Source organism: Eurosta solidaginis, chromosome 2, assembly GCF_040869045.1.
Source record: "Eurosta solidaginis isolate ZX-2024a chromosome 2, ASM4086904v1, whole genome shotgun sequence".
Classification (NCBI taxonomy): domain Eukaryota; kingdom Metazoa; phylum Arthropoda; class Insecta; order Diptera; family Tephritidae; genus Eurosta; species Eurosta solidaginis.
Window position 1 is genome coordinate 261,137,350 of NC_090320.1, and position 15,047 is coordinate 261,152,396.

At 35.1% G+C, this 15,047-nt stretch overlaps 1 protein-coding gene across 2 annotated transcripts; it reads right to left on the reverse strand.

The window, feature by feature from the left end:
• Window positions 1-4,888: 4,888 nt before the first annotated feature.
• Window positions 4,889-11,893, reverse strand: LOC137240875 (V-type proton ATPase catalytic subunit A). 2 transcript variants are annotated; one of them, XM_067767787.1, is made up of 5 exons: window positions 11,756-11,893; window positions 8,248-8,345; window positions 7,478-8,175; window positions 6,385-7,362; window positions 4,889-6,315 (listed from the first exon to the last, which is right to left on the reverse strand). In XM_067767787.1, the coding sequence occupies exons 2-5, from the start codon at window positions 8,321-8,323 to the stop codon at window positions 6,223-6,225; spliced, it is 1,845 nt and encodes a 614-aa protein (XP_067623888.1). In that variant the 5' UTR covers window positions 8,324-8,345; window positions 11,756-11,893; the 3' UTR covers window positions 4,889-6,222. The 2 variants fall into 2 exon arrangements, with proteins under 2 accessions (XP_067623888.1, XP_067623887.1); XM_067767786.1 differs by having other exon boundaries at window positions 11,656-11,838.
• Between the last annotated feature and the right edge of the window lie 3,154 nt (window positions 11,894-15,047).

Genomic DNA, 15,047 nt, shown 5'->3' on the forward strand with positions numbered 1-15,047 from the left:
TGGGATCAGGTAACATTAGAAAAAATGGTGAGCTGTTATTTTTTCACAGCGAATATGTTCCGAAAATGCTGTCAGAGTTAGTTTTGTAAGTTGTCTACTTGCAGCTTCAGCTGGCAAATGGAACTAGTGTTAGGCTTTACTGGAAGATTCTATATGTCAGAAAATTTTACCGGCTTACTATTGCCGTGCTTTTCAATCCGAGGACCATGTCACAAAATAAATTTTTCACCCCAGCGGGTTAGGGCGCTTAGGATATACCCACGGTTGGTAATGCTGTCGTAAGAGGCGACTTAAACACGGAAGATTCAAGGGGTTGCCAGCGCAATGTATAGCTTCTCCAACCTAATTGTCAACCTCACCTACCCGTGGCGAATCCTGTTTCATTAACAGCCGAGGTACTGGCGACGTCGAATTCCTGATGGATCTAGGGGGTGGGAGGGCGTTATGGCCTAGAAGGTTTCATGTGGTCATACCAAATCGTTCCCGAGATGGGTGGGCTAGTACCTTTATGGTGCTTGTTACCGAAACGTACCAGATCTGTATTCGGCAAAGGACCATCAACATGAATAACACTCCCCAAGGATTTTGGGAGTGTCGTTATCGCTACAACAGCAACAACAAGAGAAGCTATGTTTGCTCCATTTTATTGTCATTTCAGCGCCCAACATGACTATGTCGTACTCCTCATGGAACTTGGGGTGGTGAGGGAGGGATGGCCTGAAGGTTTAATGTGGCCACATAAATCGTTCCCGAGATGGTCGGGCTAGCACCTTAATGGTGCTGTGTTACCGGAGCGTACCGGATCTGTATCCGGCCAAGGACCATCACATCGATAACGCTCCCCAAAGCCTTCGGGGAGCAACCTTATCGCTACAACAACAACAACAACAACAACAACAACAACAACAACAACAATAACAATGTTTTTTGGTTAAATCAGATCTGAACTTGTTTCTTCCTGGATTACCTGACAGCTCAATATTAAAGGAAACGATATTGCAGATTATACAGACAGCAAAGGCTCCGAAATGAATATAAATGAGACGCTCAACTTTGTATGACCACCATTCGGCGATCTGACGAAGAATTAGCTTAATCCACAAACCTTCGAGAGGTAAAAATAATCGTACCCAAGGCAGCGAGTCAGTTCAAGAAAGTACTTGTTCCGGAGCGACCGGACTCATACATGAAAACGAACCGCGCACAACTGCAAAACTCTTTTAACCTTCGGGGATTGTTACTGCGGCTATAACAACAACAGTAATTGCATGCAATATACTGTTATAATAACGAACTTGCTATGAACCAATCAGGATTATTGCGGGATACAAAGTTCATACGGCCATGTTTGAATAGGAATAGGAAGAGCTTCTTTCTTACTCACAGTCGTCATCACGGGAAGTTAGCTATCGCACAGTTCAATGATGCCGTATACCAACAAGTTGCCTATCTCGAAGCTGTCAGGACGAGGGCAACAAAACCCGATGCATCACTTTCTCTTTTTTGATAGTCCGGTGGAAGGGAGGAATGAGGATCATTCGCACTCACTTAAGTATATTTTGGGAAAGTAAGTTGCTTAACAGATATTAATAAGAAAAACTCTGGCTGGATGGATGGACTCCAGCCGGCACCCAGAATGTTTATAAGTTAAAAGGATTCTGTGAGTAAAAGCGCGGGGAATTCAGACGAAAACCCTTTAAACCAAACCGACGAACACCCTCTAAACGAAACTGTTCCTCTACTCAGTATCTGTAGAAGACCAGCAGTCGAAGAATGATATAAACTGTTTGATAAATATTTTGCAGCTTTGTTTTTGTGATCCAAGGTTAGGTTAGGTTGAACTGGCCGGTCCATGAGGACCTCACATAGACTGAATAAGTCCGTAGTGTTACCAGAAGTTTGTTTTAACGACCAAACTGAAAAACACTATCAAAAACCAGGACCTACGTTATAAAATAACTCCGTCCTCTTGGCAAATACTAGAAGCTTCCTAGGATTTAAGCCAATTGCTGCTTCTAGATCTGACAGCTGTATCACTCCTAATAGCTGGAGTCTTAACCTGGCAAGCTTCGTCAGTGTCCTGTTTTGAAATAAACTGCGTTATACGGTGTACTCTCTCCAGCCGCCTTAATAACTTGTATATGTAGGTAGGTTCCGTTAAGTATAGTTGTATCAGCATTCGAATTATAATCTACTACGTTAGTTTCTCTTCAAATATCTACAACAGCGAATAAAAAATAGCACAGGCAAATTTTGTCAAGTTTCGTCAATTAAATACTCTTTTTCGATATTCTAAGAAAAAAACTTCGATGAATTCCATAACTGAAACTATGCAAACCAATCTCAGAAATGTTTTCGAAAAAATCCAAAATTTCCAACTCTTTATTTGGATTTCTCTCAGTTTTTTGAGTATGTAGTTTTGTAGACCAATCAGTCTAACAAACAAACAATAAGCTTTATATCTCTGAAAATTATTTTTTTGGGTATGTGGAGTGGAACTTTTTTTCCTGAGCCCAAATTCTATAGATGGCACGATATCGGTTAACTTTCGTCCATACAAATCGATCTAGGTTAGTGTACATTCTTAGACTAAAATTTATTGGGCTACAAAAGTGCATACCCAAAAAAGTTCAGAGAACTTCGAATAAAAATTTCGAAATTTTTTTAAAATTTTCACGAGTTTGAGAAACGTTTTTGAGATAGTTTCGAAGACTTTCAGTCACAAAGTTTGTGGATTTTTTTTTTAAATATAGAAAACAAGTAAGAAAGTATAAGTTCGGGTGAATCCAAACATTACATACCCAGCTGTGCACTTGAAACGCTGTTGTTTGCTTTGTGTGTAACTAAATGCCATAGAGTTATTGCAAACTTTATTAACGGAAGACCCTTAGGAAAAATGGGCGTGGTTTTTAACAGATTTTGATTATCTTCACTCAATCTATATAATTTGGCAAGGATAGTGCCTCTGCCAATTTTGTATGTAATATCTTTAAAGACCTTTGATTTAAGGCTTGTTGAACTTCCAAATTTTCTTCTTCTAAATATGGCTGATGCCACGCTCATATTAAAAATTTTTTTGGAAATTATGTTTTGCATCATAAAACCAATCCACCTACAAAATTTCATTAGATTAGCCGTATTTAGGGATATTCCTTTTTGAATTATTACATTTTTTCCATTTTTTTAAATTTTCGATATCGAAAAAGTGAGCGTGGTGATCGCATGATTTCGCCCATTTCCTATACCAATCTATTCTGGGTCCTGATATGCCTGTATACCGAATTTGGTCAAGATATCTCAATATTTGCTCAAACAATCATGTTAACGGACGGACAGACTGGCATGGCTTGATCAAATTTTTTTTCGATACTGATGATTTTTATAGATATCTCTCTATACTATATCTATCTCGTTTCCTTTATACGTGTACAACCAACCGTTATCCAATTAAGGTTATAATACCCTGTATAAAAAAAAACGAATTTAGTTGAAGTTTGAAAAAAAAAAAAATGCCACTGCTGTATAAATAATGCAAATCTTTTGAAGTACTCATGTCAAAACATTGAAGTTCGGTAAAAAGTTATATGAGGCTAAACTCTAAAGGGCCCATTACTCATACTTAGCATAGACTTGACTTGACTTGAGAACTCTCACTTACAGTTCTGTTAAATGAACTTTACATGTTACTGATTACTCAACACCTAACCTGACTTAGAAATTTGTTGAATTATGATTTTCTATGTAAGTTCTAGAAGGCGTTTACATTTTGAGATACCATTTGTTTGTTTCCATTTCATTTTGACATTTTGTCATACAAATTGACATTTACTGATTGTTTTTAACAATTTTTACACTCATAAATTAATTCTAGTACTCAAAATTAACTTTCATTGTGTGAAGTTTATGCTAAGTATCAGTAATGGGCCCTTAACACTACCAGAAAAATGTCGGATAACGGGAAAGGGGTAGCGGTACTTCCCATAAAAATGGAAGTTTTCATACTGAGTATCTCTGGGAGTATTCATCCTAGGCCACTGAGCTTTGATGAAAAAATTAAAAGAGGCTTAACTCTAAACTAGGGCTGTGAACTGCATCAGGATTTTTCAACTATCCGGATAAACGGGATATTCGAATAACCGGATAGCTTGGCAAAAAATCCGGCTATCTGGATTCACAAATAGGAAATCTGGATATCAGCTGTTCGGCTATCCGGATACGTAAACACAAAATCCGGATATCCGTATGTCCGGATACTGGAATATAAAAGTTGAATATCTGCATATCAGAATTGAACGAAGTAAACATCGAAAAATTATTCACAAAATATGTTTGTAGATTATTAAGTTAACGTCAAAAATTAAAAAGCTACAATTTTACAACCAAGTGAAAATAAGAACAGTGCCATTTGTTTATATTGTGAAAAAACGCTGATAGTTGATCTACATGCCCACGAACTTATTGTTATTAATGTTAAATAAACATATATGGTACATCAATTTGTTGCTTTCACTGGATATCCAAAAATACGGTTATTAACCGGATCTTCATAAATCCGGATATCCGGATAGTTTCACAAACGAATATTAACCGGATATCCATGCCGTCCGGATTTTATCCGTTTCAACGGATATCCGGATATTCGAGTATGCGGATAGTCCCAGCCCTACTCTAAAACCTTCACAAAAACGTGGCGTAGCACCAGCCATACAAATAGGACGAGTGAAAAGTGGTAAATGGTGGGAATAATGGCTAAAAAAAGAACAGGAGAGCGAGGGAGGGAGGAAGAGAGGGTTGAGTACGGCAAGTTTATTAATACGTGAAAACCAATGGGGAGCACAAAGTCTGCCAGGAGCATTAGTGTACTATTAAAGAAAATCGCAACAAATAATTGTTATATGTTTACGGTAAAAATGTAGCTTGAGGCAGCACATTTTATTTTTTTTTTCAGGTAATTATTTACAAATTACAATCAACAATCAAGTGAAGGTTAGTTTTATATATTTTTTTATAGCGAATAAACAAAAATACGTACATATATTTAGAATTTGACAAACAAGAATTTCATTTTAAACAAATAATACTACAGGTATGCGATTAAGTTTGTATTGTGTATGTATATTAGACTGGGTCGATTTATTAACCGATATCGCGCCATCGATTTTTCGATAGGATTTTGGCTCAGAAAAAAAATTCCACTACGCATACCCAAAAAAATAATTTTCGAGCCTTCAAAATTTCATTCTTTGACTTTTTTTCGCCTTTTTATTTTTTAAGGTTCTTTTAATGACCTTAAAAAAATTATATATATATATTTTTTTTGAAAACACTGTTATCGCCAACGTTTTTAACGGAAATTTTTGGGTGGAACAGGGTTTACATGAAAATTTTACAATCAAATGAACGTTTTGTTAGTAGGTCATGAAAAAAAACCTTAAAAATCTAAGTCGAAAAAAAGTCAAAAAAATGAAATTTCGCAGGCTCAAAAATTATTTTTTTGGCATGCGTGGTGGAACTTTTCCTTGCTGAGCCCAAATCCTTTCGAAAAATCGATGGCGCGATATCGGTTAACTTTCTTCCATACAAATCGACCCACCCTAATGTATATGTATGTAGAGTCGATATTTCAATCCGCTGCCTTATTTTGTTTTTGTATACTGCAAATAACTGAATGTGCATTTTGCGGATAAAAAATATCCATTAAAGTTTTATGTGTGCTTACTGCATATATGTATATAAATATAGTATATGTGTGTGTAAACAATAAATGCGCACAGTTTATGTTCCAAAAAAAACAAACAAAGTACAAATATTAACAAATAATATTGAAAGTACATAAAAGGACGTTTTTGCTTGTGTCTTTTTCATGACTTTGTTACCTGCAGCTATACATTTGATTTTATTCTTGTTTTTCATACAGTTGACTAAACACCAAAAGCTGGGAATGATTTTTTGTTTATACATTTATAAAATTTCATGTTCATAGTAAATATTTTTAATTGAACTTCTTTAAAAATATATTTAATTGGAATGCATAAGTTGGTCTTTCGTTTTGATATAATGGAATATTTTTGTGCTATTTTGGGTCTTGCGCAGATTCATAAGCTTACACGATTTTCAATCCATAATTAATCTATAACATTAACAATATGATAAGCTCTCTTTGTCTCATTTAGAAGTATCTAGTACAATTTAAAATTAAAGCAAATGGCGCAAAATCAAAATTTAATCTTCCAAGTTTCTGAAAGCCTGCTGCAGATCTTCAAATAGTTGCTCGAAATCGGCCTTTATTTTAGCTTCACCATCTTTCACGGGATCCTGTTATATAAGAGAGATAAAAATTAGTTAAACATTTAATTTTTCTGCTTTATTTTGCAATCACTTTACCTTAAATTTCATGGATGATAGTTGATACATGATATTGCCCATAGCCTCACGAATAACATTCCATGTGATCTTGTTTTCTGATTGCGCCGTCGATTCAACAGAGTGACGCGCCAAATCGTAAAATGTAATTATGTTTCTCAACATACCCACTGTCTTGTAGAAGGGGCAGAAGCGATCGTATGATGAATACGAATTCTGTTGCAAGAAATCGTCCTTCAACAATTTCGCCACTTCCAATGTAATCTTATCGGTTTCAGCCAAAGAAGCTTTACCAACCAATTGTACAATTTCAGACAAATCTTCTTCTTCTTGTAAAATTTCCTTTACCTTGGTACGCAGGGGTACGAATTCGGCAAAGTTTTTATCATAGAAATCATCCAGAGCGCGCATATATTTCGAATACGAAATTAACCAATTGATTGAAGGGAAATGTTTACGTTGCGCCAACTTCTTGTCCAAACCCCAGAACACTTGTACAATACCCAAAGTGGCAGAGGTGACGGGATCTGAGAAATCACCACCAGGTGGTGATACAGCACCAACAATGGATACAGAACCTTCACGTTCTGGATTACCCAAACATTTGACACGTCCAGCACGTTCGTAGAAGGAGGCGAGACGTGCACCCAAATAGGCGGGGTAACCAGAATCGGCAGGCATTTCAGCGAGACGTCCAGAAATTTCACGCAAAGCTTCAGCCCAACGTGATGTAGAATCAGCCATCATTGAAACATTGTAACCCATATCACGAAAATATTCGGAAAGTGTGATACCAGTGTAAATAGAAGCTTCACGAGCAGCGACAGGCATGTTAGATGTGTTGGCAACCAATGCAGTACGTTTCATAATAGATTCGGTAACACCATCAATTTCAACAGACAATTCAGGGAAATCACGCAATACTTCAGACATCTCATTACCACGTTCACCGCAACCGACGTAGATAATGACATCAGAGTTCGAATATTTCGAAAGCGCCTGTAAAGATGTAAGTAATTTAAAGAATTTGGATTTGATAATCTCCTTTTTTAATATTTGAAACATATACCATTTTGAGCTGATAGCAAGGCTTGCCTTACAGTAACCGACTCACCTGTGAAATCACAGTTTTGCCACAACCGAAAGCTCCAGGAATGGCAGTGGTACCACCTTGTACACAGGGGAATAACGAATCCAATACACGTTGGCCAGTCAACAGTGGATGATTGGCAGGTAATTTTTCAGTAACTGGACGTGGTTGACGTACAGGCCATACTTGCAACATAGTATGTTTGGTGATCTCACCATCGAATTCAGTTTCCAAAACGACATCATCAACAGTGTAATTGCCATTTGGTGCAATATAACGTACAGTACCTTTTGTGCGTGGATTCACAATCATTTTGTGTTTCACCAATGTGTTTTCGTGCACCAAACCATAAAGATCACCTCCGGTAATATGTGATCCAACTTTAACATTAAGTGGACTGAATTCCCATGATTGGGTACGTGATAAGCAGGGTACGTTAACACCCTTGGGTATATAAATGGATTGTGTAAGATCGTTAATGTCTTTCAACGGACGTTGGATACCATCAAAAATGCTACCCATAATACCGGGTCCCAGTTCGACGGATAATGGTTTGCCTGTACGCAAGACGGGATCGCCAACAGTTACACCAGAAGTTTCTTCGTATACTTGAATGGTTGCCATATCACCTTCCAAACGAATAATTTCGCCAACAAGTTCGTAGTAGCCAACACGAACCAATTCGTACATAGCAGAGCCAGACATACGCTCCGCTGTGACGACTGTAAGTATAGAATTTAAGAAAATTTTTAATTTGTATAAATTCAGAAGTGGAATATTGAAGGTTGACTTACCAGGACCGGATACAGCGTATACACGACCATATTTTCCCTCTTGATCTTCATCATCGAATTTCTTTAAGTTCGACATTTTGGGTTTTCTATATGTTTAGCTGTAACGAAGAAAATACGTAAAATAAGTTCAGGAATAGTCAGTTCAGTGAAGTGAGAAGGGCTTTGTAATTCAAGTCTCCTAAGAAAAACCCAGCAGGGATTTTTAATATAAATAAGGTTAAAGGGGTCTAAGAAGTTGAGTTTTCTGCCAGGCAGCTATGATACAAAGATAATAACAATAACTTTGGGAAAAGTTCCTTCTAGGAAATTTAGGACAAGCTTCTCTTTTATGATACCCTTAAGATTTTCTTAAAAATTGATGAGCTATATGTTTTGTTCCCACTCTGAATGGCATCTGCAGGACGTATGAATCGCGTCTCGACCTCAGTTTTAAGAATCCGAAAGCGGAAATGAAAAATTCTTCCGAAATTTATTCAAAAAAAAAAAAAAAAAAAACGTAAAATGACCCCGAGGGGGTCCGATCCATAGTTTCTGTTGCCCTTATAAAAAATTACCTTGGGTGGGTCCGGCACCGGTTTGGGATCAAAACTAAATGCGCGCAGAACACCTTTCTGCATTAGTGTGTGTGTGTGTATAACAAATCTGACAAAAAACAACAACCACATTAAAATTAGAACCGATTTTTTACTTATATCTTTTGACAGAAATAAAAATTTTAATTTTCGCTTCCGGATTCTAAAAACGGAGGTCGAGGCGCGTCTTTTGATACCACTTTTGATAATCATATTAATAGGAGTGCTTTCTGAGAACCCTAATAAAGTGGATTTATCTAAAGTAAATCAAACCAAATTTTAATAACGCATTAAGGTTAATTATATTAAGAACAAAAAATTGTTTTCTACCTCACGCCCAGTTGTTGTAAATTTGAAAAAGATTACACAAGTGTCAGAAAAGAATGTTCATAAAAATAGCAGTTTGAAAAGATTTTTATTAAAACGTCATTATAACTAAAGATATATAGCGAATTAACTCAAAAAACACAAATAGTTGACTAATATTTCGTTGTATAACCCCCATTTCGGATGACGGCGGCACATCTACGAGGCATGGAGTCCACTATTTGCCCAAGCTTATTGCACTACTTCGCACAATAACTTCGCATTGGGAGTCGGCATAAAACATGTACGTCCCGTCCGGCCAATTTGTAGGGAAAATCAAGAGGAGCACGACGCAAATTGGAAGAGAAGCTCGGCCTTAGATCTCTTCGGAGGTTATCGCGCCTTACATTTTTTTTTGGGCAAATATACCAGTGGACCGATGTAAGCGCTTAGTGGACTCCATGCCTCGTAGATGTGCCGCCGTCATCCGAAATGGGGGTTATACAATGAAATATTAGTCAACTATTTGTGTTTTTTGAGTTAATTCACTATATTATATATATTCACAAACGTTTTTAAATTTTGTTTGATTTACTTTAGATAAATCCACGTTATTAGGGTTCTAAGAAAGCACTGCTATTAATATGAACATAACTGTATATAAAAATGAATTTGTGTGCGTTAGGTCGTTCAAAACTGAAAAACGGATACACCGATTTGAATAATTGTTTTTCTATTATTTTCGATCTGATTTAGGGATCATTTCCGACAAAAAAATTTATTTAAAAAACTTCAATTAAAAAATATTTTAGCTATTACCCAAAAACGGTTTGACCGATTTCAAACATTTTTTCTTTCCTTTATTTCGATCGGACTGACTGTTCATTTACAGCAAAAAAAAAAAAAAAAGAAATTGGAAAATCTTCAATTTATCAATAATTTAGCTAATAGTACGAGTTTGGTTGTTATTATTCATGCGGCTTTGGTTGTTTTACGCACCATTATATGAATCAGAGTGGATGGAAAAAATTTTGTCAGATGTCGCCCTAAATAAATTTCTTTTATATAACCCTTTCGTATATGCAACATAAATTTAAATTTTTCCAATGCCAACTTTTGAGAGTTCAACAAGACTTCTAATATATATATAAAAATGACTATTTGTGCGTCAAATGAATTATTTGAAGTAAAAATGTGTTCTTATATTGATAGATTTTTTGCCGCTTAAAGGTATACCAAAAATATATAATCGGGGAAATAACTTAATCATCCCAAAGTTGTCAAAATTGTTGAAATATTTTTAAAATTCAAGATGCTGTATTTATTTTGGCAAAACTAACAATTTTACGTCCCATAACTCTATGCCACATATTTTTCAAAAGGTATACTAGCTAAAACTTTGAAGATTTTTTGTATAACTTTGAGCAGAATAAAATCCATCGTTATGAAGATAAATTTTTCACTTATGGTAGCACACCCAGCGGATAATGTTGCATCTTTTGGTGTGACATAAAATTTCAAATAGGAAAATATAATTTGAATTAACACGAAAACATAGTAGGCCAATTTACTGATATTGCGGATTGTTGTTTAACACTAAAATGTTTGTTGTTTTCAAAAGGTTTTAAAAATAATTTAGCAACTATTCTATCTACAGTTAAAAAGTATTTCATTCAAATGACAGTAAGTTCAACTTAACGGCTGTAAACCACAAATTATCTTCATCAACAGGCGTGCAAGGTACTGGAAAAGTAAAGTTATCAGTTCCATGCTCGGAAGGTATGAACATTTTTTAAACAACTACAAAAGAGTACAATGACAGAACAACATCTGTCGGGTCAGCTAGTTTTTGATAAAAATTAGGTGGTGCACCGTCTTGTAAAACGTTACCAAAATAATTTCTAAAATATAACAAAACATTTCAAAATAAATTTCACTTAAAAATTTTACGAAACTGATATCGAATAGGTGTGTTCGAAAATTTAACATCCACATTTAAACTTCGAAACTTTGACAATTAAATTTGACGTTGATCACAAGACTACTGTCATCTGCAAATGTCAGCTGACGGCCGATCATGATCAATGAAAAAAAAGTTAACCAAAAACTACGTAAGCAACCATTTTGATTATATTTTCTACAAAGAAGGCTCCTTAAATATTCATACCAAATACTATTTTAATAATTCTATTAGCGTCAAAAATTAAAATTTCAGCCAAACCATTACAACTCCGCTCATTCAGTAGTGTTTTTCTACAGTCGATCACAAGACAATTGAGGTCACCTGACATTCATTGGGCTCTTGCTACAATTTCGTTAGCAAATCACCAATTTATAATGTGTATTGCTTGCTTGACGAAATCAATATCTCACAGCATATTTCATTCATCACTTATTTCTTTAAATAAACTATTTAACTATTTTATGCTCATCAGTTAATGTGTTACACCCAGTTTTTTTTATTTGTTTAATTATCTAATCAGAACTCCTCTAATTAACTTTCATATGATAAACGATGAAATGAAATTACCGTTCCGGTTAGCAAATAATATTTTTTTGCAGATATATCCGTTAATTTGAGCAAATGAAAAAATAATAATGCACTGCCCCGTGTTGTGTGCTCAACTCACTTTATACTTTTTCTTTAATTTATTTATAACTACACAAACGTTACGATTCTCCAACAGAACAAGACCAACCGTGAAAATTGACAAATACGCCAGCAAATCTTTTTCGAACTTATGTTTTCGATGTGGAAGTGATCGAAGCTATTGAGAGCGAGCGAGGAGATCGCGAGCGCAGATTCCGAAACTTGCTCTTTCGATTTCGAATACATATCTTGTTGTGTGCAGTGATGCCATCGAATCTAGAAAAGAAAACCCACGAAATTGGATTCATTTACCCATTTTTACCCTTATTCGAGTGAGAAAACCCTCACTTTTACCCACCAAGATAAATGATCCTTATTATATATGGATACGTAAAAAAATAATTGCAATACAAATGGAAAATTTAGTGAATACGCAAATATTTATTTATTTGTAATTTAGAACACATTTTTCACATTGCATTTGGCTTTTTAAAGTTGTACATGTTTTTACGTTACCTCAAAATTTATACAATTGATATTACTTGAGACAAAAGAAGTTCTTATCTTTACTATGCTGATTAATGTTAACGGTCCCAACCTATTTCTTTTTTTACATTTAACATCTGTAATAATAGAGAATGCCCTCTCCGTATCAGAATTTTAATAGGTCAAACTTAATACAATATTAATGATTTTTTTTAAGTTTGAAAATTCATATTTATTGTTACAATTTCTGTATTCCAAAATTTTATGCCACATGCGATCAATTGGAAGATTTCTTAAGTAATATTTTTTTTTCGTCACTGAATAATACTGCAATGTCTTTATACTCCAGACAGACCGAATCGGCAGAATCAAGTTTAATTTTTTTTAGAACAGAAGATATTTTAGTATTCAAGCTTTTTTTTTAACATCAAATACCGTACTAGGGTTCAAAAAATCAAGACTTTCAATAATACCCATATTTTGTTCTGCTAGCTTGCGGAAGTCTTTTTTACCCATACAGCTAATATTTTGTTAAAAAAAACCCACGAATGGGCGAAAAATCCACGTTTTGGTATCACTGGTTGTGTGTTTGGCAACTACTAGCCCAAACCACTATTAATTCGTACGCACTGAATTTATTTGCTAAGGCGCTTTCACAGCGTTTTATTTCGTAAAAGAGCGATAACTCGATGTACTCATACAAGCTCTTATTAAAGGTTATCTATTACTCTTTACTCTCAATTAAAAATATCGCCTCTTATTATACAGAGCAGAAGAGAAAAACAAAAAACCGACTGCACCTCTTCACCGACGCAAAATTGTTTGACCACTATTAATTCGTACAATGATTAAGAACTGCCATGACGGTATATTTGAAAAAATTCATGAACAAAAAACCGTTGTGCTTAAGTAAAGACTTGGTTTAAAAGACAAAACATGTGTTTTTTTTTTCAATAAATTGTGTTAGTTAGTATACAGTATCCAAAAATGGATCGTGATAAGCCGATATGTGCTGAAATTCGTAATTTAATAAAGAAAGGTAAAATCTGGAAAAAGTTATGCCAAAATATCATCAGATCTAAAGTTACCGAGATCTACTGTACAAAGTATAGTACAAAATTACAAAAAAAAGGGAGCTGTAACACTGCAGTCAAAAACAGAGGTCGTGTTTCTAAAATTACTGCTCGCGATACTTGTGTGTTAGACAATATAATACAGCAAAATCGTCGGAGTTCTTTAAAAAACATTGCGAAAGAATGCTCAGATCGGATTGGAAAAACTTTGGGACGGGAATGGACTTGCCAGCAAATGAAAAAACTGAGCTATGAAATTTATAAAGTAAGTAAAGCAAGCATTTATTCACAACTTATACGCATAACAGTTAAATCTTTAGGCCAAAGAAAAGCCCCTATTGACAGCTTCACAAAAAAAGAGACGGCTGCTTTGGACAAAGGAAAGACTCTGCTGGGTTCCAAGACAATAGAACTCCATTATTTTTAGTGACGAGTCAAAATTTGATGTATGTTTGGGCGATGCAAGAAAAAGGGTTATTCGGAGAAAAACCGAAGCACAAACGAAGACTTACCACAAAGTTTCCGGCGAGCGTGATGGTTTGGGATGCATGTCAGCAAAGGGTGTATGGCAACTTAAATTCATAAATGGAACCATTGCCGCCAACAAATACATCGATATCCTGTAGGAAAATCTTATTCCTTCAGTATCAAAAATTGTTGACTGTGGAGAATATATATTTCAACATGATGGTGCTACTCTGCACTCTGCAAAAAAACTAAAAAATGTCTTCAGCAAAATAATATTCAAACTTTGGACTGGCCATCGTCCAGCCCGGACCTTAATCCCATTGAGAGCTTGTGGGCATTCATGAAAAGAAAGCTGCAAAAAACCCCAAAGATCTATTGAAGGCTTAAGGTCTAAAATTCAGGAAATTTGGAACTCTATACCTTCCGAAGAATGGAAAAACTTGGTTGACACAATGCCCCAGCGGCTGCTAGCCGTGTTAAAAAATAAAGGCGACTTTACTAAATTCTAAAACAAAGGAAGATCACTGTACGAATTAATAATGGTCAAATTGTTTTCTCTTTTTGAAAGGTTTTTTAAATTTGTTTTTGCTTTTGTTTTATCATGTTGTAATAAGCGCTAATATTTTAATTTGACATTAAAGAAAAATACATAAGCTTTAATACGAACATATTTTCTGGGTGTGGTATTTACCTCTTTATGTGATATGCTGCTGTGCGAAAAGTTTCTTGAGAAAAATGATGGGTGTACGAATTAATAGTGGTTTGGGCTAGTAATTCTTCATGCACAGGAATGCATTTTACATGTTTTTTGTATCATTTTGATTGCTAAAACTGAATTACTAAATTTTTTGTTATTTTAAAGGGAAAGCGATTATTCTAAAATTTGTGTAGGACTACATGCGTAGTCGAATAACAAATTACCTTATGTGCATATATGTTTTTACTGTAGCAGTAGTTTACTTGAATTTGCATTACAATTGAACTTTGAAAATTTACACATCAAGTGCAAATTAGACATTGCGGCCCAACATCTTCCGGTGTACTGTGTATTTAAATATGTATAAATATTCAAAATGATAGAACCTCCCATAACATTGGTTTGAAGCTATTTCTGAATAGACAAATTCCTTCAAGGTTTCATCCCAGCAGGCATAAAGCATTATGAGCATATTACATTGCAAGTACTTTTTCTTATCCTTTTTCAAGGCATTTTAATTTTAAAAGGAAATCAATCAATAACATATCAGTGTCTTAAGACCGCGGCACTATGAAATTTTGCATATAGATCCGTTTAACACAAGCTAA

Excerpts from the sequence above, each read along its gene's own strand:
- LOC137240875 (XM_067767787.1), bottom strand. The coding sequence starts at position 8,323 with ATGTCGAACTTAAAGAAATTCGATGATGAAGATCAAGAGGGAAAATAT. Across the intron at positions 8,176-8,247 it reads ATACGCTGTATCCGGTCCTG|TCGTCACAGCGGAGCGTATG; the intron begins GTAAGTCAACCT and ends CTATACTTACAG. Across the intron at positions 6,316-6,384 it reads TATCATCCATGAAATTTAAG|GATCCCGTGAAAGATGGTGA; the intron begins GTAAAGTGATTG and ends CTTATATAACAG.